The sequence below is a fragment of the Myotis yumanensis genome, unplaced genomic scaffold (genome assembly GCF_028538775.1).
Source record: "Myotis yumanensis isolate MYYU_CA2020_CCGP unplaced genomic scaffold, mMyoYum1.0.hap1 SCAF_8, whole genome shotgun sequence".
Classification (NCBI taxonomy): domain Eukaryota; kingdom Metazoa; phylum Chordata; class Mammalia; order Chiroptera; family Vespertilionidae; genus Myotis; species Myotis yumanensis.
The window spans coordinates 61,280,614-61,307,074 of record NW_027223759.1 but is presented as its reverse complement, the minus strand read 5'-3'; the positions used below and the strand labels follow the sequence as shown (position 1 = coordinate 61,307,074).

At 42.1% G+C, this 26,461-nt stretch overlaps 1 protein-coding gene across 11 annotated transcripts in view; it reads right to left on the bottom strand.

The window, feature by feature from the left end:
• NEB (nebulin) overlaps positions 1–26,461 on the bottom strand; it is a 193,655-nt gene that overhangs the window by 26,330 nt on the left and 140,864 nt on the right. For 10 of the 11 annotated variants that reach the window (XM_070423008.1, XM_070423007.1, XM_070423013.1 and 7 more), the window contains exons 120-140: positions 25,053–25,157; positions 24,102–24,206; positions 23,754–23,858; positions 22,905–23,009; positions 21,984–22,088; positions 21,239–21,343; positions 19,642–19,746; positions 17,507–17,611; positions 15,816–15,920; positions 15,340–15,447; positions 13,145–13,249; positions 9,586–9,690; positions 9,053–9,157; positions 8,306–8,410; positions 8,109–8,219; positions 7,297–7,407; positions 6,972–7,073; positions 6,783–6,887; positions 2,386–2,496; positions 1,725–1,829; positions 1,095–1,199 (exon numbers count right to left, since the gene is read on the bottom strand). In XM_070423008.1, the coding sequence (XP_070279109.1) occupies positions 1,095–1,199; positions 1,725–1,829; positions 2,386–2,496; positions 6,783–6,887; positions 6,972–7,073; positions 7,297–7,407; positions 8,109–8,219; positions 8,306–8,410; positions 9,053–9,157; positions 9,586–9,690; positions 13,145–13,249; positions 15,340–15,447; positions 15,816–15,920; positions 17,507–17,611; positions 19,642–19,746; positions 21,239–21,343; positions 21,984–22,088; positions 22,905–23,009; positions 23,754–23,858; positions 24,102–24,206; positions 25,053–25,157 (2,223 nt within the window). Of the gene's footprint in view, positions 1–1,094; positions 1,200–1,724; positions 1,830–2,385; positions 2,497–6,782; positions 6,888–6,971; positions 7,074–7,296; positions 7,408–8,108; positions 8,220–8,305; positions 8,411–9,052; positions 9,158–9,585; positions 9,691–13,144; positions 13,250–15,339; positions 15,448–15,815; positions 15,921–17,506; positions 17,612–18,228; positions 18,334–19,641; positions 19,747–21,238; positions 21,344–21,983; positions 22,089–22,904; positions 23,010–23,753; positions 23,859–24,101; positions 24,207–25,052; positions 25,158–26,461 lie in introns of all 11 variants that reach the window. The other variant, XM_070423018.1, reaches the window with a different exon arrangement.

The following is a 26,461-nucleotide window of genomic DNA, read 5'->3' as shown; positions in this document are numbered from 1 at the left end:
CTCATGGAGACAAAAGAATCAGTGCAGAAGGATCAGCAGAAGGAAATATCGAGGCAAGAAAACGCATGGAGAAGATCACCCATAGATAAGGTTGGCCAAGATCTGATATGTATAGATGTGAACATTTTAACCCTGGCATTAGTCAATACTTCTGATTTTTAAAAATCTCCAGTTTTTCTTTCATAAGAATTGCTATCAGACAACTGTGGTCTTGATTTGATGGATAATGCATGCAACTTCATAGGTTAATAACTCTTTCTAGGTCATAACCGGTCACATATGTAATGCAACCAACATAAGTTGGTATAAAAATAAAAACTAGTTTACATGTTGACTGACTTACTAATAAACCTGACATTCTCTAAAAACCCCCAACACTATTTTACAAACACAATCCCTTTACCCTCATGGGATGAAAGTCAGAGGCCCTTGTTCATGCAGTGTCTTAGTGGCAATGCTCAATGTCAGCTCTTTTTATTATAACAACACATCATTGAGGCCTGGGGGCAAATGCTACTTTATGGATGATGTGGGGATATTTCTAGTAATTTAGCCCTTGTGGTTAATGCCCAACCAGGACCTTAATAATGCTGAATTTGTAGTATGGGAGGACATGTGACAGCAAGCTCCTTCTCTCAATTCTTTCCTTCATTATTTGCAAATTTTGCAATTTCTAATATACCCAGAGACTACTTCATTGGTAGGTCTGATCATATCACTTATCTGCTTAAAATCTTCCCAAGCCTCCCTATCATCCATTGCTTCTTAACTTGCAGGGCAGGCTCATGGGGGCACATTGGGGTCATTGTAAGGGCTTTGTTCCCCTTGGTAACATAATCTTATGCTTCCAGTCCCAGTCAGTAACCTGACTCACACACATTGCACTGTTTCTCCAATACATGTTGATGCTGTCATCACTGATGACATAAACAGTTGTTTCAAAATGTTATGAAGTTCAAAGCCCCTGTATCTGTGGACATTTTCTCAAGCAGTAGTTACCGGAACTGTCACTACTATCCTGGGGAAAATCCACGCAAGCTTTTGACACTATGGACGATGAGCATCAGGGAAAAGGTCATTCTTGATCAACTTACAATGCTCTGCAATTCCGTGGCCTCCTTTAGGTGCAGCTGCTCCAGGTTGTCAGGGATGGTGTGGTAGTGGCCTTTACTCTTCTCATACTTCTTCTTGTACTGGTACTGAGGGGAAGGTGGCAGAAAGGGCACGTGGATGTTAAAGCTGCGTGGCCTTCCTATGTTTCCTCTTTGGATTAGACATGTACACAGCAGCAGGAGCAAGGCCACATTACAATGAGCACATGCTAACTAGGGGTGTAAGAAACAGCTTTAAAGGCTGGAATTCACCGTCAGCTTTGTCAGGTAATACAGGTTGTACACACTTAGGGCATACGGCGTATTCGAAGTGGGCTTAGGACTGAAAAGTGAAAGAGGTCCTTTAAAGGAGGAAAGAGATTGGTTAATTGAAAAAAGTTTAAATATTCTAAAAAATAAAAGCATTTTCTTATATTCTGGGAGGTGTTATGGTCAGCGGAGAGGTGGTAGGTTACGGTTGTAATTTAGAAGAAGGCACTCAAACAAGAGTGGAGGTTTTCAATCAACCTAGGGTGTCAGTAGCAGAGAAGTTAGAGGCGTGTGAGCTCAGAGGAGGAATTTAGCTGCGATTGGCTGAAACAAGCTGATTCTGGAGCAAATGACTGAGCTTACAGAACTGGCGAGTTGGCTTGTATTCAAGACATGATTCATTATCAGAGATTCCTTCATGTCAGTCACAGGTTTGTGAAGTTTCTTGAGGTCAGCCTTATATTTAACCTGTATGTTAAGAGGGAAAAGGATATTATGTAAATAGGGGATAGTAAACAGTACGAGTGGAAACCATAGTAAGACTCATCCAGAAACAAATGCTGGAGATGGTGATGAAAAACCGTGTCTTAGTCATGTAGCCAAAAAGTGGAAACAGCATAATTCATCAATAGGTGAACGAATAAACAGAATGTTTTATACATATAATGGAATATTATTTAGCCATAAAAAGGAATGAAATTCTGGATACACATTACAACATGGATGAACCTTGAAAACATTATGTGGGTGAAATCAGCCAGATAAAAGAGACAAATATTGTATGATTCCACTTATATGAAATCTCTAATAGGCAAATTCATTGGAACTCAAAGAAGCTTAGGGATTACCAGTGAGGGGAATGGAGAGTTTTTTGCTTAATATAGAGTTTCTATTTGGAGGTGATAAAAAAGTTTTGGAAATCATGGTGGTAGCTGGACAAAATTGTGAGTGTAACTAATGTCTGGAAAAATAGTTGAATGACAAATTTCGTGTTATATATTTTACCACAATTTAAAAAACATACCTCACTTGCGAGATTGTTAGCATCTTTCATGACTTTGTAGAGCTGGCTGTCTTTTGGATTGTATTTTGGTGTCTTGCCCTTCTCTTTGTCGAAATTTTCTCGGTATTTAATCTAACAGCAAATGCAAAAATCCAAATTATTCCTGAACATAAATTAAATTGAGGACTGTGAATTGGAAAAAAAATAAATGAAAAAAAATATGTTATACATAAAGTGATCAAATAATTTATTATCCAAACTAGGACTCTTTTAATAGGGAAAGGGGCATTATGGTAATTAGGTTGGGACAACAGTCAATCAAGAATAAGATCCAGTGAAATTATATTTTCCATTTTTCATCACTCTGGCTAATCATTTTCAGATTAGCCAGAGTGATGAATGATGATCACCTCTTTTTAATGCAAAACAAAAATAAAAGGAAAATGCATTAGGCTAAATTCAGAGAAGTGAGCTGATGTATTTGATTTGGAGCAACTTGGCCCTCCTAACTAGACAAGCTGAAAGCATTTTAGATCTGTGTCAAGGAGTTCCAAGAGGGATTGTCAATGATCAGAAGTATGAGATGTCAGGCACCTGTTAAGTTAGGAGAATTTATTGTTATTTTAAAATAGTGCTTGGGCTACATCATCCTAATTTTTTAACTTGGCAAAAAAAATGGCGTAGCTTTTGAGTAAAGAGAACAAAGTTTAAGAATGAATGGCTTCTACATCATTTCAGACTAGAAGAAAAAAGTGAGCTACTTTAGAATAATGAGAAAATAGGATTAAATATACTTTTAGGTTCATAACACTAAGACAATGCAAAAAACTAAAGTACTTTAATTTAAAAAAATAAGCATAATGCCTGGCACTAATAGTTGCTCAGTAAATGTATTTGATGGAATGAAAGGAAGAAACAGTCATCATGCCTAGGTAAAATAACTAAAGAAGATGTTTCATTTATAAGAAAATTCAACAGGATAAACTGAAACAGGAACATGTCCTTACTGAAAGACAAACTAATGCCTTTGTCAAGAGTATTGTAGAATTAAGTCCTCTAGTTGTTCACTCTAAGAAGAATGAAAAATGAGCTCTTTCTAGATGCTAGCCAGCTAAAAGGGCAATATTTGACTCTCTGGAAAATCTAGAATTTCTGTTATTGGTAAGGTGAAAGACTTGCCCATTCATTTAGCACCCTAGGACCCACTCACCCCGACATTTTACTCTGTAGACATTTAAAAGCAGCACCCCTCATGCTTCATCATGTTACTTCACTTCCCCACCACTTTACATATTCAGCAGGACAGACACAAATGAGACCACTCAAATGCTAAGAACAAGGACATCTGCCACCTCAGTGGAAATGCATCCACAAAGCTGACACTCACTTCTTTTGAATAAACCTATGGTGGAAATGCATAGGGAAAAATAAGCATGCAGAACAGTACCACGTGATGCAGGCACATGGAGACAGATACATAAAGGAAGAGGAGAAACACAACATAAAAGGAAAAGGAAATGTAAATAACTGGCTCCTCTCTGAAAAAAAAATGCATTCTCAAAATAAAGAAATGAGAGGCCTGCTAAAGAAACTCAGAGGTCATGAGCTGGTGCCTGGACCAAAAGGAAGCTTCTTGTAAGGGATATAGAAACCCGTAAGGCAGGGGTTGATCCCAAGAGCTGTGAAACACAGAAAGGCAAAGTAAACCAGATGCCCAGAGTCAGACCGAGGAAGAAGAATTGCAAAGGCCCAGATTCTCAGATAAAAATAAAATCTGTTTCTTTTAGAAGTATGTCAGATTCCTCTTTCTGTCTTTTAGGAAATAACTTGTTTCTGAAGAAATATTTCCTTAATGAGCAGCAAATCCATTGGTCTTGCTTCAGTATCTTTTTCTTCTGTTAATTTCAAGTAAACTTAAATTTTCAACTTTTTCATTAAAAAAATCTATGCCTCCCTTTCCCACAGAAAGACCCCCCAAGCAAATGTAACCTAGAAAACAACTATTATGAATCTGAGTTCAGCACAAAACGAACTTCCTTTTTAACTGGATCTTCTTAAGAATTACTTACTACATTTTGAAAGATATGGATACACATCAGATTCAGGACTCCAGGAATTCTGGGACTAGACAGTAAGAATAGTAAATTCCTGGCATTGGACTAGGCAGTGAGTATAGTAAAACTACATACATGTGCATTACGGAATGGTAAAGACTTCTTTTTCTTGTTAATCATGGAACCTGAGAGGCAACCATGCAATGCCATGTATTGTCAAGTGCAACACCAGCATGTATAATCCCACCAGGCTCAGATATTGGCTTATATGGATGTGATATAGGAAATATTTTCAAATCAATTATTCTTTCAAAATTTAATTTAATTAAAGGTCTGAGATCCAACTGTTCAGCTCCTTATCAAGGAATTGGTCTTGTAAAGACTGAGGAACAGGCCCAAGGGTTAGAAAATTTCTTACTATTAAGACTGTAAAACAGGGTGAAAGAACTGAGTTCATAGTATGCCCGAATGGAGAGACTGTATTAAGTGCCAGTCTCAAATGTATTAAACATCAACAATGGCCATCAGCAGAGGTTTTCTTTGTGTGGTGGAAGATAAGATTCTTCATTTGTTTTCATTTGATCTTTGTCAGCAACTCAAAATATACTGGGAGGCCATGTCTGAGTCTAGTCTATCTTCCTACTCCAAGTGGCATGTTCCAGAGGGCAAGCTTCATGCATGAAAAGATGGATGTGTGCAAAAGTATATTCTTTAACAAATTTCCATAGCATTCTACACATGCCGACACAAAATCAACAGGAAAGAGTGCAACTTGGTCAGTCAGTCCCCTGACCAAGGCTAGGAAAGTCGACAAGAAAAAGAGGAAGACAGAGATCTCGGCTTGCCGGTGTCAGTCTTACATCACTCATGAGTGCATTAACTTTCTTAAGATGCCTCATCAAAGGGGTGTCATAAGATGCGGCGCCGTGCCCGTGTCCTCTCCTTTGGCCTTTGAGGTAGTCTGCCTAGAGTGCCAGCAAGACAGCAAAGTCAGAATGGGGAGGGCCCACCTATAGGGGAAAACCTATTGGGCCAGGGGGTCACACCAGGAAGCTGTAAATGCAGAGGCAAGCCTTTCACAGAAAGTAAACGCAGGAAGGTGAACTCAAAAAAGGATCTGGTTGGGTCTCATTCTCCATATCATAGCATTCACTTAGAATTAGGAATATGAGCCTCCTGATGTTTAAATACAGCAAAGTCTTCAAAATGTCAACATGCAAAGTCATTTCTTTGTTTTTAACTTGATAATGGTATTACCTTGGGAATTTAAAAACATATTAAAAATTTTTGCATTAGAAAGTTCTTGTTACATTTCATTACTCTTAGAGATTATACTGTTTTTTGTTGGCGATTTCATATTTTGGTCTCAAATGCTTACACAATTCCATTAATTTATAATAAAACATTGCATAGGAGTATTACATTAAAAAACTTAAAAAGTCATATTTGCTTGTCATCAGGCATCTGAACCTTGTCTCTTCATCATCATTATGGCTTATTTTGTCCCTTGATATTACCACTTTACACCTTCCAAAAGATTGGAATCCCATGTGTGCTATTGCTGAAAGTCATACATCAAACAACCAAATGTATCCCAAACCTGTTTCTTTAAACAAATACTTGAGAGAACAGACAATGAAGAAGGTAGGACCACTAAATTGGAGGAGAAATAAGATATTCTTGAGCTCAAGTCCTACGGGACTAAGACTTGCTCTCTGAAAGAGCTGATGGTGGGTCATGGAGTCTCTGAGCTAAAGTCTGAAAACCTGTCATAACTCAGGAGTATTATAGATAATTGGTCTAACAAGGGAAATTAGGTAACGTGGCAATTAGGTTTGAGCAACACATTTCTGAGTCCATCTTCTCAATAATATCAAATCTGCTAAAATGCATTTCCACTCAGCACCCTGCGCATACCTTGATCAAATATTTGTCACCCCTATGGTACTTACTTATCCATGGATCTATAGTCTGAGGACATCTTCCCTAGGTCCTAGCACAGGCCCTTCATATAGGAATGTTGAATGAAAGCATAAAGGTTACTGCATCTGGTTGGATTCTAGACACTTGCATGTTAACAAGACCTCACAGGTGAGTTAAGTATGAATTAAGCCCTTGGGATGTAACCTCCCATGTCTAGAGACAAGTTCCAAGAGGAACTCTGGAGCTGATGTTCTTATCACATGAAAATAGCTAAGCACTCAAACACCCCTGGACACATACCCATAAATGGAAAAGTGGAGAAAAAGAAAGGCCTGGAGATGTTAGCCATAAACAAGAAAGATGGTCCTTAACACATGTGTTCTGGTACGTTTCAAAGCTACTCTTTTCATGTTAGAGCCGCCTCTTGCCCATCTGCGTTACCTGGCTGCTCAGCTTGGCTGCCTTCTTGGCCATTTCAATGTCTGGGCGACCAAGCATGCTTAACCCATGGCTGCCCTCCTTCCGGTGCTTGGCTCTGTACTCCACCTGCATCAAAGGAAACCAAAATGGGCAGTACATCCTCGGCGATGTGGCCCTTGGGGATCAGGTACATGTTAACCACATCTTTACCTCGCTGGCCTGCTTGGCTGCCTGCGTGGCCTTCTTGATGTCGGGCCGATCAGCCACTGTGGTGTAATGCAGGTTTTCTTTGGCATCTTTTCTGTAAGCAACCTTTATATTTGGGGGGAAAAAAGTTCACTCCTTTGAGAGACATGTTATCCTTCCAAAGTCCTCATTAAGTACAAGGGACCTTTTTATTAAAACCAAACTAATCCCACCACCATGTTTATTAAACTAGAAGACACAGAAGTTAGGGTGACCGGAACCAGCATGCACCAATTTGAAATCCACGGGCTCAGTGGGCCCCCAAAGAGTGTCGAGAGGAGAAACTTACGTCACTCTGCTTCTTGGCCACTTCCATGGCATGTTTCACGTCTGGGGGCTCCATCATGATGGAGTAGTTGGATTTCCCTTTCTCCTTGACAAACTTCTTTTTGTAATTTGTCTGAAAAGAGCCGGAATTACATATGTAAGCAGGGGAAGCTGGGAACAGGATTGATTTACTTGAAGAACTTTGAGACGATATCCAGGGAAACCCCCGACTCCCCGTTTTGGACCTGTCTGGAACCCAGGTCTCTCGGTCCATATTCTGGCTCTTCCCTGTCATCTCTGTCCCATAGCCCAACACTGGAACCACACACCAATCTTTGGAGAAATGACCACAGGGAACTTAAGCTCTGTCATGCATCATTTCTACCTTTTTAAAACAGATGGAACTATATAGGGCTCATAAACTAGGATATCATGATTATTAATGTATTATTGATTAGGCCATAGTAGGCAGAGATTACAAAGATACAGAGGTGGTTTGCTTCTCTAAAATTGTTTAGCAGTTTAATGGTACGATAGGCCAATCTCCATTAGCGATCTTTTCTCCCCTTATCAGCACTAGGTTAACAACAGCTTATATTGCTAGATAACATGACCCTTGGCAAAACCCACATCTGCCATAGTTGCCTTAATTGGATAAATAATAAGTTGTCCTTTTAACCAGAGTTCAAAATTGTGATCACAGACAGGTGTTGATGGTAAGAACAAAATGACATAAAGGAAGGCGTTTGTAAGCAAAACGGCAGCTTTAGGTCTGGCTGGAGCCTAAGGTCAAGGGGCCCAGCTGCTGCTCAGTGCCCTGGGGCTGTCACTCACATCGCTGACATGCTTGGTCACTTCCTTGACACGAATAGTGTTCGGGGTCTCCGGCAGCGTCGTGTACGAGCCCTGGGCCAAGTGCTTCTTCACGTAGTCCTTATACTTGTTCTGAGGGAACCCACAGCAAGTGTTAGAGCGTCTGGCTGGGCGTGAGCCCGAGAGGAAAGCAGAGCCCAAGGCAGCGGGAGGGGTACCTCGGACACCAGGTGGCTGACAGCCTTTGCCAGGAGGATCTGAGGAGTGTCGGGCACAGCGTGGCAGCTTCCTCTCTCCTTGACATGTTTCTCTTTGTATTTCAGCTGCGGGGGTGAAGAAAGAGTGTTGTTGGCTCCTCTGGGTCTCCTGCATATTTTTATTAAGCTCCCAGGTCACCAGACAGAGCTGGGGGAACAGCATGGTTGACACCTGGGGAACATGAAACTCAACACAAGACGTGATGTTTGGAAATCTTGGGAAACATGCGGTGATGATTTTCTTTATGTCTTGCAAGTTGAGGTTAGATTTTAAAAATAATCAAAATGGGGCTTGAGATGAATCTTTATACATATAGCCTAGTTCAAAGCACTTTCAAATATGTCATTTCCCCCTTCTCCTCCCCTCCCCCCGCCCCCCAAAGTCCAGGAGGCACTGTTATTCCTCCTTTCCAGATGAGGAAGGTGCAGCACAGGAAGGATGGGCGCCCACAAATGTGAATTAGTTTCCCTATGGAACCCAGCCGGGCCTCAGATTCCTGATTCTTGCTGTGTGAGTTCTCTCCTGGTGCGAGAGCGGTCAAGACAGTCAGCAGGCTTTAATACCTTCCCGCTGTTGCCGCCCTGCTCTGCCATGCCAGGTCCTAATCCGGGACCCACACCCATAGCAGCAGCCCTGGTCCTTTCCTGGTGTCCCTGGGGAGACGGCTGTGAGTGGGGTGAGGTGTCATGGAAGGGACGGGTACTCACGTCACTTTCTATTAAGGAATTCCTCAGGGCCAGCACCATGTCTTTGTCATCGGTGACGGACAGCTTGCAACCCTTGAGGAACTCTCGGTCCAGCTTGTATTCAAACTGTCACAGAAGAAAGGCAGAGGAAGATGGGAAAGGGGGATGGGCACAGGAGAAAGCCAACCTTTGGTCAAACCCATAAGGAGGCCGCCTCTTGAAGAGGATTTGCTACAGAATGGGGGCAGAGGCCTCCTGGCCCCTCACTTCCTGCTGAGCTCCTCCTTCCCAGCCCCGAGGCCAAGACCAAGCCCCCCCAAGCCTGCTCGCCTCCAGCCCCACCCCAGCCTCAGCCTCGCTCAGGACTCCAAACCATCCGTGTGTGGGCCTAGCTGTGGGAGCCAGGCTCTGAGGCCAGGTCTGCTTCCTGAGCCGGCCTTCTAATCCTACAACCCCTGTCCGTGGATATCGAATGTGCTAGGTTAGCACCCTCGATGGCGGTTATCATGACTAATTATTGCTTTTCTGTCTCAGGCGTGTCTCTTCTCTCTCACATCGCTTTGCTGCAGGGAGGACTTGGCGGCCTGGAGGAAGTCCGGTCGGTCAGGGATCCACCTCCAGTGGGCTTTGTTGGCTTCGTACAGCTTCTTGTAGTCCAGCTGTTTTTAACAAGAGGAAAACAAGTCGCATCAGTCAGGGGGCTGAATTTCTAACCACACGCATGGCACAGAGGGACTCGGCTTGCATTTTCACATACAACAAATCGTGGTTCTTTATGCAAGAGAGACCCCCAGTTAAAATTTCTCTACAATTTATGCAGCTGGTCAGCCACTCAAGAGGTCTTCTTGTGGGACCCTTTGGTCCCAATAGGGGCTAACATGTTTAAAGGCCTCTGGGGGAAAAGATTCTACAATCTTTCCAGCTCTGCCAGTGTAGCTTAGTCATCTTTAGAGCACTTGACCACTTTTAACTTCTAACCAAATTCAGGCTTAATTAAAATAATATTAAACATTTTTGTAAATTCTTTTGCACCAGGCACTTTTCTAAGTGCTTTATAATTATTAGCTTATTTAATCTTTTTAAGAACTGCATGCAGTCAGCAGCTGAGGAACTGCCTAGAAGGGTTAGTAACCTGCCCAAGGTGAGACAGCTAGTAAAAGGTGGACCTGGGATTCAAAGCCAGGCAACCTGGCTTTAGGGTGCCTTTAGAGTTAGACCTTCATCTGAGCAGCAGAACTGGCTGCCTTGAGCCAAATCTGAGGCACAGAAGTGTCTGCAATTTAATTTGTGTCCTTGGGAAGAGCCCTCTCTATCAGGCACATTCTTTCCCCTCTTTCTCTTTTTTTTGTCAAGGGTTAATTTGCACACAAAATGTGCATACATCTATGTATACTACTTGATGAGTTTCCCCCCATGTTACTGTGAAATTTTTCAAACATAGGACAGAATTGTAAGAATGTTATAGAGAATACCCACCACCTGCATTCTACAATGTGCATCTTACTGCAATTGCCTTTCCCCACATCCATCCTGCTTCCCATCCCTCAATCCATCCTCAGGACATCTGTAAGTCACCTGCCAGCCCCTACAGGCATTTCAGTTTGCTGGCCCTAACAAGCATATGTTCTCTCTGGCACTAGTGGGCACTAGTTGGGTTATAATGGTTTCATTTTATAACCATTTATATATATACTAGAGGCCAGGTGCACAAAAATTTATGCATTTGGGGGGTCCCTCAGCCCGGCCTATGCCCTCTTGCAGCCTGGGACCCCTCGGAGGATGTCCACCTGCTGGCTTAGGCCCACTTCCTGGGGGATCGGGCCCAAGCTGGCAGTCAGACATCCCTCTGGCAGCCTGGCAGCCCTGGGGGGATGTCCAGTTGCCAGCGGGGAGCAGGCCTAAGCTGCAGTCAGACATCCTTAGTGCTGCTGAGGAGGTGGGAGAGGCTCCCACAACCACCACTGTACTGGCAGCCATCAGGCTGGCTTGTGGCTGAGCAGAGTTCCCCCTGTGGGAGCACACTGACCACCAGGGGACAGCTCCTGCTTTTGAGCGTCTGCCCCCTAGTGGTCAGTGTGTGTCATAGTGATCAGTCATTCCCAGTTGTTCTGCTGTTAGGGTCAGTTTGCATATTACACTTTTATTATATAGGATAGAGGCCTGGTGCATGGGTGGGGGCCGGCTGGTTTGCCCTGAAGGGTGTCCTGGATCAGGGTGGGGGTCCCGCTTGGGTGCCTGCCCAGCCTGGGTGAGGGGCTGATGGGTGTTTGCAGGTTGGTCACACCCCCTTCAGGGTGGGGGTCCCCACTGGGGTGCCTGGCCAGCCTGGGTGAGGGGCTGATGGCTGTTTGCAGCTGGTCACACCCCCTTCAGGGTGGGGTTCCCCACTGGGGTGCCTGGCCAGCCTGGGTGAGGGGCTGATAGCTGTTTTCAGGCTTGCCACACCCCCTTTAGCGTGGGGGGTCTTCACTGGGGTGCCTGGCCAGTCTGGGTGAGGGGCTGAGGGCCATTTTCAGGTTGGCCAAGCCCCCCGGCAACAGAAGCTCCCAGCCTCTCCTTCTTTTCTTTCTTTCTTTTTTTTTAAATTCTGGGATTTATTTACCTTCTACAATTGAAACTTTGTAGCCTTGAGAGGAGCTCAGAGCCAGCCAGGGCAGACAGGAGGGAAGCCTCCTGCTCGCTCCAGCTCTGTGGCCACAGCTGGCTGAAAGCAGGTATCTGGGGTTTATTTACCTTCTATAATTAAAACTTTGTTGCTTTGAGTGGAGCTCAGAGCTGGCCGGGGCAGGAAGCTTGGCTTCCTCCATCATTGGGGCAACCAAGCCTCCTGCTTGCTCCAGCTCTGTGACTGCTGGCCACCATCTTGGTTGGGTTAATTTGCATATAGTCACTCTGATTGGCTGGTGGGCGTGGCTTAAGGTGTAGCGAAGGTACGGTCAATTTGCATGTTTGTCTTTTATTAGTGTAGATTTTTAAAAAGCTGATACTCATCTAAATGCACAAAAATGTTTCTGTGATTGAGGCTGTAAGATGCCCCACTACAAAGAAATGAGTCAGCACAGGGAGATCTGAGCAGAAGGAAGGCTTAGGCCAACTCCTGACAGCACCAAGTGGTTAAATTTGTTTTTGTCCATAAAGAACAGGCTCTAGGGCAGCCATGGGCAAACTACGGCCCGCGGGCCAGATCCAGCCCTTTCGGCTATTCTATCCAGCCCGCGGAGCCAAAAGAGCAGAGGGTTCTCTTGCTCTCCCCTCCGCTCCTTCACCAGCAGCAGTGTTAACATGGCAACGTCGGGAAACACGGCCGCAGCTCCTTCTTCTGAGTGGGCGGATTTATATCCACCCATTCAGTAGAAGGAACAACCTCTCAATCTTCCAGAGTCTCCTTGTAATGCCTGCGGACGCGTCTCCCGATATCACCCTGAGAATGCGTAGACACGTTATCGTGGTGATGTAGGGAGACACGCCCCTGGAGAGCACAGTATCAGAGCCTTTGCCATCTTCAATATAAGGTATGTTATTGTGCTATGATTCCTCCATTTTTTGAAGTTTCAAATTATAATAATTAGTGTTTACATTCTTCTTGTTAAAATGTTTGAAATGAATAAAACTATTGAAATAAAAAAAAAAAGAACGTACCCTTTTATGTAATGATGTTTACTTTGAATTTATATTAGTTCACACAAACACTCCATCCATGCTTTTGTTCCAGCCCTCCGGTCCAGTTTAAGAACCCATTGTGGCCCTCGAGTCAAAAAGTTTGCCTACCCCTGCTCTAGGGTTTGGGGCAGGAGGAGAATATGGAGGGTGGAGGGAATGAAAGATACTGAGATACTTTCTAAAATGCAACTCTCATTTCAGAATTAAGTCTCATATTTCTCAGCCACCTAACACCAAGGCTGAGTGGGTGTAATGACTGTGGCACAGGATGGCCACCCTTGCTCTTCCCCATGGTGAGAACCAGAGGCAGCATGTAGATTTCAGCGTCCTTATGCACACTCCTGGCACCTAACTCTTGATCTGAACTCAATCACGAGAAGAGATGTAAGAGACCCCATGTCCTGCAGAAGCTGATGATCCCCTGCTAGGCTAGGGGAAGTTTACGGAACTTACGTTGGTGTTGACTTTGTAGGCGTCCTTGGCTGCTTTGATATGCACAGCATCTGGCTTAATGGTGCAGTTGGACTTGTTTCTTTGGTAAACTTCTTTGTATTTCAGCTGTGGGAGGCAATACAATGACCAGGTTAACTTTTGATAGCAGTCTACTATGATACTTAAAAAAATAAGAAATTAAAACCATGATTATAGTACACACTTCTCCTTAGGACAGAATGAATCTGTGGGTAGAAAGGTTGTGGCCATGCAGACATGTGTGTTCCTGTCTCAGATCTTAAAACCAGCTCCCAGTACATACTGAACGTGCTCACTAGTGTCACTTATGTCCCCTGAGGTTGTGCTGGAAGGGCCGGCTGCACAGCTTTCCCTCTATGTTCTCCCTTTTCCAAATCAGAAAATTCCAAGTTCAGAACATCTTGAAAACTGCTGATGGAAGCGAAGCTCCTCCCACCCAGATGGAATGAGTCTTGCCCTCCTTCTGTATCCCCCACAGTTCCAGCTGTTATCACCTCATGTGGTAATTATTTGCTTAACTGTCTATTCTTTCCATTAAGCTGAACTCCTCCAAGGGCAAAGACTGTGTGTCATTCATCATCTGTTTCTAGTGTCAGACACATTTGTTCCTGGTGTCAGGCACAAAGAAACCCAATACATATTTGATGAATGAGTGAACGGATGGATGGATGGATGCAGTCATCACTATCATCACTGCTAGAGCCACATCTGGCCAGTTTGGGCATAGGAGGGTTTGGATGAGAGGAAGAGTGTCAGGGAAGGCTTAGTCTCAGGGCCCAACAGGTAGTTCCCCCATCCTGGGCTCAGGTTTTCTAGCTTCACCCAATTCTGCTCCTCATAAATTTCACGGCCCTGGAGGCTCACTTGGGTTTTCTCACTAATTGTTGCTGAGGGATCCCAGGTGTTAAAGTGGTTAAATCTGAAGTGAAACTGTTCTAAGGAAGTCTGGTAGCATTACTAAATTTGCTTGATGACAATTTTCTGCACTCCACCACACACATAAATCAATATCTCCAGGGGCAAGGCCCGGAAATCCATATTTTTTATCCATATCTCAGGTGATTGTTATAATCAGAAAATGTGGGAGAATGGACACCGAAATGCTTCATTTTTCTACAGTGAAAGGGGAGGGCTGCTCCGCATGAAGAATTGACCTGACAGATGCTTATGAATACCTGGTGTCCATGTTTGAAGTGCCAAAACTTAGTTTAACATGAAAAATATGAAAAAATTTTTAATACATTTTTGTCTTCATAAACGGTGCACGAATGTATTTAACATTTTTTCATGGCAGCTCAGGGCCAGCATTGTGAACACATTTATTCATCTATCAGGGAATTCCTGAGCACCAGCCGAGGTCAAGGCTATGGGTAAGGATGCGTGTACTCCACAGCTGCCTTTAATATTCTCTCCGGTGCCGTGTAGCCATGGAGTTCCTTAATTTTTTTAAAAACAAACAATCATGATAGTTTTCAACCACAGAATCTATCTATATATCGGGAAATTTATGAATACAGTTTCTCCTTAAATTCAGGATATTTGAATTTAATGGCTACCTTGTTCTTCTTAGTCAAGATAAAGTGTATAGAGTATTCATAGCATTTATGGCATATTGCATTTTTCAAAATGGTCTCTACAACTTCCCCGCCCCCCCTTTCTACAATGTAACCCTGCCATTTATTCATCCAGAGGTGGCATCTATCTCTTCACCCATTGAATCTGGATATCCACTGGGCCCAATAAAATACAGCAAAAGTGTCTCTTGTCAGTTCTAGGAATAGCCCTTAACTGGTCTGGAAGCTTCTATTCCAGCCTCTTGGAACCCACCCACTGTGCTGTGAGATGTCCAAACCACACAGGGGTGGAGGGTGGGGGAGCTGTCTATGCAACAGCAGAGCTCCAGCCCAGAATCATCATCAACGACCAGCCATGTGAGTGAGCCTTCTTGAGGTGCTGGCCCACCTGAGCCTCAGCTGTCTGCCAACAGCATGTGGAATAGAAGATCCACTCGGCTGTGCCCACTCAGCTCACAGAATCGTGAGGGGGAAAAATGATTGTTTTAAGTCACTAAGTTTTAGGGAGATTGTTACACAGAAATAGATAACGGAACCAGGGTTTGTTAGATCACATGAGAGAGGCCAAGCTGAGAGGGACCGCGAAGCCATTCTGATACTTACATCACTGACTTCATCTTTGACTTTCCGGACATGCAGCAACATGGGCGTGTCGTGGATTGTGGTGTAGCCTCTGGGCTTGGCCTTGTTGTATTCCAATTTGTAAAGTATCTAAAGGAGATGAAAACGCAGAAGGAGACAGTGTTATACATCTCCATGCACAGTCCAATGTAATGTGACATTATAAGTGCAAAGGGCTTTTGTGAGTGTCTATAAAGGGGAGTAAATTCTATAAATTCAACAGGTGCTTTTGTGCTTTCTGCCAAGGCCCTGGTGCTTCTGAAATGGGGTGTCTCCCAGTTTGGGTGGAACAGCTCTTTATTGTAAAAGTTCTGAGCATAGCAGGACATTTGGCACCCTTGCCTCACTCCCACTGAATGGCAGAAGCGTCTTCTGGACATTGTGACAGTCTAGAATACCCTCTCCATTTGCAAATGCCTCCTGAGTTTGAGAATCTGTTCAGTGTTTCTTGTACTTACATCACTGATTTGTTTGTTGACTTTTGTAGTACGCAGGTGTTCCGGAGTGTCCACAATTGAGGTAAACTTGTCCTTAGATTTTTCATACTTTTTCCTGTACTTGATCTAAATTGTGGAATAGAAGACCAAGTTAACTCTAAGCAGTGGAAGAGAGGGCTTTAAGGAATCTAATGTTCCCCTTGAGAGAGTCCCACAGCAAATAGTAGGATTATTATACAAGCCACAGATGGGGGAAATGGGGTCATGCTTTCTCTTTAAATCCTAATTGAAAATGTTTAATATAAATCTGTACTTGATAGCAAGCTTGCAATGGACTGAGAAAATAACAACAATAAGTGATAATCCCATACATTTTGTACATGCAGAAACTGAGGCCCAGACGGGATAAGAGACTAAACTAAGGGTACATGTAGAGTGAATCTCAGAGCCAGGACTAGACCCTTAATCTCTGGACTCTGACAAGTAATGATTCACTCACAATACAGGGTGGGGCAAAAAGTAGGTTTATAGTTCATATGGAAAATAATACCATAATTAGATTTACAGTTGTGAGTATGGAAGATAATACAATAATGAAAAAATACTAATATAAGAATAAACTGTGTTTCCCATACAACTGTAACCCTACTTTTGCTTGATCCTGTATGCTGCATCGAATATGTATGACCTCTTAAGATATGTTTCCATATCAAAGATGCAATAGATGTAAAATAAAAAACAAGTATATAGAGTTTGAAGTATTTATCATTTTAGAAAAGACATTCATTTTTGTAATTTTCAAGTCATGATTTTTTTTCATGCACACAAGCTGTTTCAAGCAGCACAGATACAGAGAGCACAGCACTATCTCATGCACAACTATTTGATGATCATATCAGGACAAAAAAAAGTGGCAGGCCAATAGGATATTCCTAAGGAGACCTCATTCCCCTCATTTCATATGTTGATGATGTCACACAAAAGTGATAAAACAAGTTCCTAATACAAAAGATTAATTAAAACTTTTTTGGTATGGGGACAGTGGCATTTTATTAACATTGTATTTGGTAGTTAAGCAATCATCACCATTTTTTTGCTGCTTCAAATTTACCTTTCAGCATATGATGGAAAGGCGGTGGTGGTGTGCTTCTACTGACCTTGTGGGAAGGTAATGTTATCAGCAACGCTGTTAACAAGTGTGTAAGAGGACAGAAGTGCCGGAAATAACCTAGCAGATTCAGCATCAAACTCAAGAGGGGCCATGACTATGTACAGTTGTAAAAGAGCTGTACTGTAATCCTCATCTGTCCTAAATGGTACACTTGTAGTGATCATTGAACAATGGCCAAAATTAGATAAAAAAACTAAATATTCAGACCTTTTAAATGCTGTTGAATCTATTTAATATACCCAGTCTCTCAGGAATCTATTTGGGGAGGGGGCAAATATTGAAAAATATCAATGAATGTTATACCAATTTGGAAATAAAGTTTGGAAAAGTCTCAGCTAATCTTACTAGGAGTTCCTTAGGTGTCAGATGATATACAGATGGCGTCATCACAGTGGCGGCTACATCCAGTGTTCATTTACCAGGAATGAACATTTATGCAGCTTTATCATGTGAAACCATGGGCAGGGGGCAGGGAAAGGAAGTCAAGGAAAGCATAAAGATGAATGCCCCCAAGACTTCTACCCATCACATCCGAAATTACCTGGCTCCACATGTATGTGTTGTAGAGGGCAGTCAACATATCTGGACGCAGAATTTCATTACATCCTCGTTTCAGAAGCATCTTGGCACTAGATTTATATTTTCTCTGTTCATGCAAAGAGCAGTGAAGCACAAAAGAGACTTAAGAACATGGCTCTATATCCCCATCACCTCTGAGTGAAGAGATGTAGGCAGACACACTGTATGTGCTCACATATACGTGTGAGTGAAGACACCGAATATATTACAATGCCAAGCAGAGTGACTGCAACACCTGCAGTTGACCATCCATCATCCTTGTGAATGGGGAATGAATGACATAGGAAATGCCTTCTAGGAAAAAGGACATCATTGGAGTAGGAAAATATGGCAGGGAGTTTTGTCTTCTTTCCTTCCATGAATTTGCTTCTTTGTTTTTGGTTTTGCAACTCAATTTGCAATTTACAGCTGCAGGCTATAAACAGGGCTTCCTGAGGAATAAAGGGTGGAAGGACCCAGCTTTCCTTTTCCTCTTCACTGCAGCACATGTGAGCACATAGAGCATGGACTGGCACACTCAAAGAGCTCATGGGCTCTTTGGGTGGCTGGACAGATACTGTGAAACAGAACATCCCAATATCATAGGCAGAACCTATGACATCCTTGCAGCAGACAGGACAACATCTCATGAGAAACCTGGAGCACAGTCCTGCCTGGGCTGGCCAACCAGCCCCATCACAGTACCTGACTGATCTGGTCGCCTGCGATCTTAGCCAGCAGATGTCTAGGCTCATCGACTACCAGGTGGTATTTATCTTTCCGCTGGTGATAATCAGCTCTGTATTTTTTCTGCTCGGACATCAGATCAAATTATAGCAAGAGTACAACCTCAAGGCTACACAGATACGTCCCCAGATAAACACTCCAGAGGACCAGAAATATCTCATTTTGGGAGGTGGGCGCCCAAAGCATCCGGAAGGCAAAGAGTTAAGTGAGGGAAGATTGCCTGGAGAGGGCTGGGGCTTGGGATAGATCGGATTTATGACACCAAATTGGAGGAGCTTGTGCCTAAACAGTTTCCATCTCTACATAGGATGCCATTAGTAATGTTAGGATTTATGGCACCTTACATTGTATTTAAAATAAGGCATGATAATCTACAGGTCTATAATCTAAGACTGTGAGAATCAAAAGGAATATTCATGAAAAATTCTAATAGTCTTCTAATGCTAGTTAGTTTATTTAATTATAAAAGAGACCTGGAAATCCTTTGTGAGTGTGAAAAATAGAAATAAAATATATCAAGACTGTATTTTAGGAATCTACTAACAGTAATTCTTCAGAGTTGTTCCACCTGGAAATCTACTGAAAATGAACAAAATCAAATTAAAAAGGGGAAAAAAAGTCATATATTGAAAAAATATACCATTGGTTACATTTCCATTTTTAGATACATTTTACTAATTTTCTAACATTGTTCATGAATTCATGTAAATCTGTGGAATGTCCAAAGATAGGAAATTAAATATAAAACCATCCAAACATTTAAGTTAATCAATAGCTTGGTTATTTCAGTCATTTTAAGCTAAATTTAACTTAAATTATTACAAAGATAGTTCCAGGAAAGACTAGGTAGAAAATAAAAGAATATATTGGGGACAAATGGCTACTTCTCTGCACCAATATATGAGTAAACAATGGCAATACAATTGAATGCCAAATCACAATCCCTTTAAGGGTGGCTTTTCCAACCACTGCCATTTCTGTGCCATGGTAGAGATGCTAAATTAACCTTGAACTTCTTTGTCTCCCAATTCTACACAGTATTCTGTTTTAGGGAGTTCAGCTGATAGTCTACAAAATCCTTTACCTCCTTGCTGTCATCACCCAAAAGGCTGTGCTGCCCTGTGCTAGCGGGAACAGAGTGGTGATGGCTGTGGGGCCCTCCCACCACTCGGCACATCCCTTCGCTTGGCCTTGTCCATGCTTTTGGCAGAGCCCACCAGAGGGTGACTTTATAAGAGTCTTTCCAGATCTTTATCTTGAATCAACACTTAGAAAGGCTTTTCTGTCATTTTACTTATTGGGTTGTAATCAAATAAGTCTATAGACTTCGGAAGGAACTGCATAGGGTTAATTGGGTCAGGTCATACATACCTCATTCATCAACTGAGTTGCATACTTGAAATGCCTATTGATTGGACAATCGGCTTCATACTTGAAATTTGACTTTGTCCTTTCAAATATCTCCTTATACTTATACTAGAGAAAACAGAATGTGGTTAATTGATAGCAGGCTGTGATTATCTTAAGAATGAGACATGCCTTTTAGTTTATCATACAATTGTGATAATTTCCTCATAGAGTTAACAAGTAATTACTAAATGCTTACTCTGTCTCCCAAGGCAATGAAGAGTATATCCACCTGGATTTCTTGAAAACTCACTCCAAAATATATTTTTTACTGAATGGATGAAAAACAGATCTATTTTCCAAATTAAGCAAAAATCCAAATCAGTTCCTTCTTTGTTCCTATGTATTATAGTGATTATTATTTTTATTTTGAAGGTATTACCATATGCAGTTGAAGGCAGTTTTTAGTCCATTAGTTTGAAATAGTTTTTTGGTAATTAATCAGATAATCATAATATTTTAGGGCAGGGATGGGCTAACATTTAGATCATCATCTATTATTTAATGACCCCATGAACTAAGAGTTTAAAAAAAAATTTTAAATAATTGTAAACAAAGAATGCATGACAGAATGAATGTGGCCCACAAAGTCTACAGTATTAACTATCTGGCTGGTTTAAGAAAAGTTTGCTGACTACTATTTTAGAATTCAAAGGAAGCTAATCCAACAGCTTTATTTTTGAAATAGGAAAATGAGGCCATAAAAAACAGTTATTTGCCTTGAGTCACACAAGTGTGTGGATTCAAATAATCCCACTTTAATCCCGACGTGGTTCAGTGGTTGAGCATCTATGAACCAGGAGGTCCAGGTTCGATTCCTGATCAGGGCTCATGCTCTGGTTGTGGGCTCGATCCCCAGTGTGGGGCATGCAAGAGGCAGCCAATCAATGATTCTCTCTCATTATTGATGTTTCTATCTCTCCCCACTCCCTTCCTCTCTGAAATCAATAAAAATATATTTTTAAAAAATAATCCCACTTTGCCCTAACTGGTTTGGCTCAGTGGATAGAGCGTCGGCCTGTGGGCTAAAGGGTTCTGGGTTTATTCCTATCAAGAGCATGTACCTTGGTTGCGGGCACATCCCCAGTAGGGAGTGTGCAGGAGGCAGCTGATTGATGTTTCTCTCTCATCGGTGTTTCTAACTCTCTATCCCTCTCCCCTCCTCTCTGTAAAAAATCAATAAAATATATATTTTTAAAAAATCCCACTTTATATCCCACCATGTCAACTCTAACAGGGTAAATTACCGAGAGACATATTAATAGGAAGGGAATTCTGGCAGAGATATGAGTTGTTCTGAAATGACCACTTATCAAAGTCAAATAAATGATATAACTAAATACTGACTATAGTCAATGAGGTCAGTACTAAAAAAATTTGAGATATGCCATTTTAGCGGAGCCCATCAGACAGTGGACAGTTCAGTATGTACTCCAACTACAGGGACTAGAAGTGAAGATCAGGGAGGAAATATGAAAAAGCTATATACTCAGTGTTAATTCTCTCTGTGAGCACTGAAATACGTTAAACGGATGTGGACACTATCCTTGAGGAGATATACCTTGCTGTAGAGAGTCTTGTTCTGTTCAGCCAGAGTGAAGTCGGGGGTATCATAGGCATAGCAACCAATTCCTTTAAGCCAGGTCAAATCTTCTTTGTATTTTACCTGGAAGAAGAATGTCATCAAAGAGTTATAAGAACCTATCTCCAAATAGCAGTAGGTTAGGATCGATACAAGTGGAACAAATAAAAGTTCTGACCACTGAGACATATAGGATAATAAAGTATTAAAACAATTATTTAAGCGAAGCTTCCAATAATACTTTTTTCTGCTTACTTCATGGTGAATTATATGTGGAAATTTTTATTTTTAATACTAATTAAAACAATTCAAATGTGACAGGTGTACTTTCCTAGAGAACATATTGTGAACTTCGCAGATGTATTTTCCTATAGAAAGCTGACATTTCTTTCTAAGTGAGCATCGTTACCTGTCTTGATTGCTTCATGAAGTTGTCTCTTCAATTGACCAAAAGTAGGTTATTGCTTAGATGAAGTATATCACTTCCGGCCATGTAATATGATATAATACATTTGGAAGAAAAATTAGGTTTATAAATTGGAATATATTTTTTCTCTCCCAAGTTGAAGTTCACTCATTTGTCAATGAGTTTCATGATTTAAACATCCATGTATGAGAACCAACATTGAGTCACATGTTTAATCGGTTTTAGTGCAGTTTTTGATTCCCTAAGTCACATGGACAAATGAATTTATACGTGAAAATGGAAGACTTGAAGACTCACATCACTGACTGCATCCCTGACTGCCTGGTGGTGGAAATGCTCTGGGCTATCAGGAATGGACCTCCAGATTCCCAGCTGGCTCATGTAGTTCTCCTTGTATTTCACCTGTGGGAAAAACACAAAGTCAGGTATAACATCTGACCCAAAATTAATGCAAAAAAGGTCTACTTATATCCAGAGAGTATTAGGGAAGGGAGGATACTTTTTTGTTTGTTTTTTAATCCTCACCCAAGGATATTTTTCCATTGATTTTTAGAGAGAGTGGAAGAGAGAGAGAAAGAGAGATATCGATGTGAGAGAGGCACATTGATTGGTTGCTGTGGGAAACTGATATAGGGTTAAGCCTAGGACTGACCTGCTGGCAAAGTCACAAACAAGTCCCAGCTAGAGGGCACAGTCCTCTTAGCATAATTAGGCTTGACCCTATAACACTCCCTAGATCTTATCTGGGAAGCTAATGGGCTGAGGAAGTGCAAGAGCAGTGTAAACAAGTGAAATTCACAAGAACTGTGTAACTATGGTAACCACTACCTTGTTTACCCCTCACTATAAAAAGCTTGGTGAGGCCTGAGCACAGTGGAAGTCCTTCCTCTTGAGTTGGACTTGCTCGTCTAGTCCCCCAACATTCCCAAATTATCTTGTGTCTTTTCTATTTCATTTGTGTGTGGCTCCTCTTCTAGACCCGAACCCTGAACCACGCAGGACGTGGAGGGAAACACATGAGCCCCAACGAAGGCCTAGGCGGGGGAGGAGCCTGCAACTGAGGTATGTGCCCTCGACCAGAATTGAACCCAGGACCCTTCAGTCCACAGGCTGATGCTTTATCCACTGAGGCAAACCGGCTAGGGCAAGGGAGGACTCTTTTTAAAACTGATGGTGGCTCATTGAGCCTCATGCAAGTAGATATATGGAGGGACGTACTTTACTGATGTCATCTGTGACTCTGCGATGGTACACAATGTCCAGAGCGTCCTTCACGGTGTGGTATTTCCCTTTGGTCTTTTCAAATGTTTCTTTGTAGCGTAGCTGGAAGGAGAAAACACACATGGTTTACGAAAAACTACCGAGTTAAATAATTGAAGGCTTTTAAGCTTGAGGTTTCTCTCAGGTTTTCCCATGGATAAATTTAGGATAGATTTAAGATTTCACATCCTGGAAGAGAAAAAGGACATGAGGAGGAACCTAATAAAATCTGAATAAAGCATAGAGTTTAGTGAATAATGTATCAATATTGACTCATTGGTGGTGACAAATGTATGACGGTAATGTAAGGTGTTAACAACAGGGGAAACTAGGTGTAGCCTAATTTAATTATCACAGTTCTTATCCTCATTCCCCACATCAGAAAACAGTCTCAGAAAAAAACAGGTAAGGTACACAGAGGCAATCAGCAGGCAAATGACAGTATCAGGATTTGAAACCATGTTTGGCTGACTCCAAGAACATGCCTTTATAGGCAAGTAATTAGTTGTCAAGTATTCCCTAGGAAATGCTACCAAAGACTCACAAGAAAGGGCCATCTTCTTCCTAGAAGAGCAATGAGAAGAGCCATAGGCTTTTGGCATTACTCCTAGCTACTACTTTGCCTAACTGGTATTGTTTGTGCCTACTTTTTTTTTTAAGTTTTTGGATGTGGTGTTTCTTTTTTTCCTGCTCCATGTGTGGGTCAGAACCTTAAACTATGGATATGACTAATCTTTTCTGTTTCTTAGGTACCTCAACCCCCCACTGTCCCTACCACAGCAGAAGAAAGAAGGAAGGGATGCATACATCACTGGCATTCCAGTAAGCCTTCTTGGCTCTGATGAGGACTGGTGTGTCTGGGATTGGGGTGTACTTGTCCTTCATCTTTTCATACTGAATCTTGTACTTGTTCTAAGAAATAGAGATAGAAGAGAGAGACAAAGTTAAGTTCAAGTGTTTTCATCCCTCACAATCCGCAACCATGTCACAGATCCACCCCAGGGACACAGTGTATTATGCTCATTAGGAGAATGGCTCCGCCTCCTGTTCTTGATGCTATAGACACTAGCTCTCCTATCAGAGGCAGCAGGTGAAGGATTTAGCGAGCATTTTTTTTCTCTAGCCCAGTGCCTCAGTGCCAAATACCCAGCTCACCTCGCTGACCAGGTCCTTCACGTCTTTGGCATGCTTCAAGGCTGTGGTCTGGTTTCCAGCGTGATGATGGGGTCTCTCTTTGGTGGCAAGTTCAACATATAGATACTAAATAATCAGAATAGGGATCAGATGTTATAGAGAGAAAATACTTTTTTATTTAGCATTTAGTCTTCTTTATTCAACAGGCATGCACCTGTTGTCCTGTTTTTTTTGTTATATGCGTTCTGTTCATTTGTTTCTCTCTATGTCTCACATCTGGAAACACATATTTGCACTCCAATTGTCTAATAATCTTATTTCTGAGTACAGTTTAATCTAAATCCATATAATACAGAAGGCAGATAGAAGAATAAGAGGATTCTGACAGAGCCTTCAACATATTTTTTTCAAATATATTTTTATTGATTTCAGAGAGGAACATCAATGATGAGAGAGAATCATTGATTGACTGCCTCCTGCAAAGCCCCCTACTGGGGACTGAGCCTGCAACCCAAGCATGTGCCCTTGGCAGGAATCGAGTCCGCGACCCTTCAGTCCGAAGGCCAACGCTCTATCCACTGAGCCAAACCAGCTAGGGCCTTCAACATATTTTTTATCCATTTTTGCCTGAATGCATGAATTGTAATTTCATTTGTCTGTGGAAAATAAATGGGTTCTATAGAATAAGTCAAGCAATTTATTTTCACTCCCTGGAGTCCACAGACTCCTCATCCAATAACAGAAGTTGAATAGAACTTGGAAAAGAAGACATGGCATTTACCTGCTCATGTAAAACAAACCATGGTTAGGAGAGCCCAGACAAGCTCTGCCTCTTGAAATTGATAGGCATTCAGTTGCATCAAGGACAACCAAGTGTGAGAGGCTGCTGCTGACAGGAGTGGTCAGACACCCACAACCGCCCCCTGTGATGCCAGCGTGGCGGGTTTATGAATCTTCCTTTACTAACTTTACCTGACTCTGAAGCTTCTGCCCTTGCTTGGCTCTTAGAAGATCAGGTGTATCAGGAATTGAAGTGAAGATGGACTTCTGCTTCTTGCCTTTAGCTCTGTACACCAGCTGGACACAAAACAGTCATCAGTATCATTTCTGCTCCGTGGACATGTTCTCTGCAGATGCCTTTATTACTTACTTCATGCAAGAAGCAGGAGCCGTCCCACTGCAACAAGCTCAGTTTCTTCCCGACAAACCAATATTTTATGTACCTCATGGGCTTCCTTTACTTTTTCCCTCTTTTATCAAAATACTCTCTGTAGCTTGTCCAAGATTCACGCCTCCTGCTGTGATCCTGGTTTCTTCTTACTTGTCCCTTCTAGGACCCAGTTCCAACATTATTCCTTCCTGTCCATGACCTCCAGTTTTCCCAGCCCTCTCCCTTCATCTGCAAACAGACTCAAGTCCCTCCCTTCATTTTCCAGCCTCTACCACTGGCCTTGTTCCTCTTTTTTACAGACTATGCGTTTTTCCCCCCTTCTCAAACAGTTTAATAGCAAATAAAGGAAGGAACCACACTTGGCAGATACAAAATGACTTCTTGCCCGTGTGTCTGTGCAATTAAAACAGATTGAGGTTCCCCATTGGGACAAAAGGAAAAGCGCACACAAAAAGGAGATTCCTTTTAAACGCATACTCCCTTGCTCCAAACTTGTAACATTTTTCTCTTCTTTTTTAATCCACTACACAAATTCTGTCGTCAGAAGGCAGATAGAAGAATAAGAGGATTCTGCCAGAGCCTTCAAGGCTCTTCCTGCCTGTTTTTAAAAAACCATTCAAGTCCATAATTTTCTACATAGTACAATGTTCTTTTTCTTTCTTTTGATTAATTTCTCAAGGCGACAGTTCGGCTTCCTTCCAATCACTCCAATGAAGTCACTCTCAATAAGATTATAAAAAACTTTACAATGGCCAAATCCAAGAATGCTTCTCTGTAGCAGCTGAAACCCTGAGCAGTTTCATTCCCGAGCACTCTCCTCTGCCTTCCATTCCACCATTTTCCCTCGGGGAGCAGCTTCCTTCTGTAGTTCTGCCCTCCCCCAGGCTGCTATTCGCTGAAGTCAAGGGTTGACCCTCAGTGCCAGGAAAACAGATGAAAGTGAGGGGCACTCAAATACACTGAAGTAGTTTGGAATTTATTGAGTGGGAATAGAGCAGGTCGCCAGTGAAGACTTTTTAAATGACACTACCACAATTAGGGTTCCTGATAGCAGGAATTAAAGAGAGACGTTTGAAATAAATTCATTTGGAAACTACAGCAATTGTGTAAGACAGAGGGACTTTCCAATCTATAAAATCATGAAAACTCTCAGCAGTCCTGGTCCTAGGTAGAGCAAATATCAATATCCTTATCTTATTAAAAGGGGACA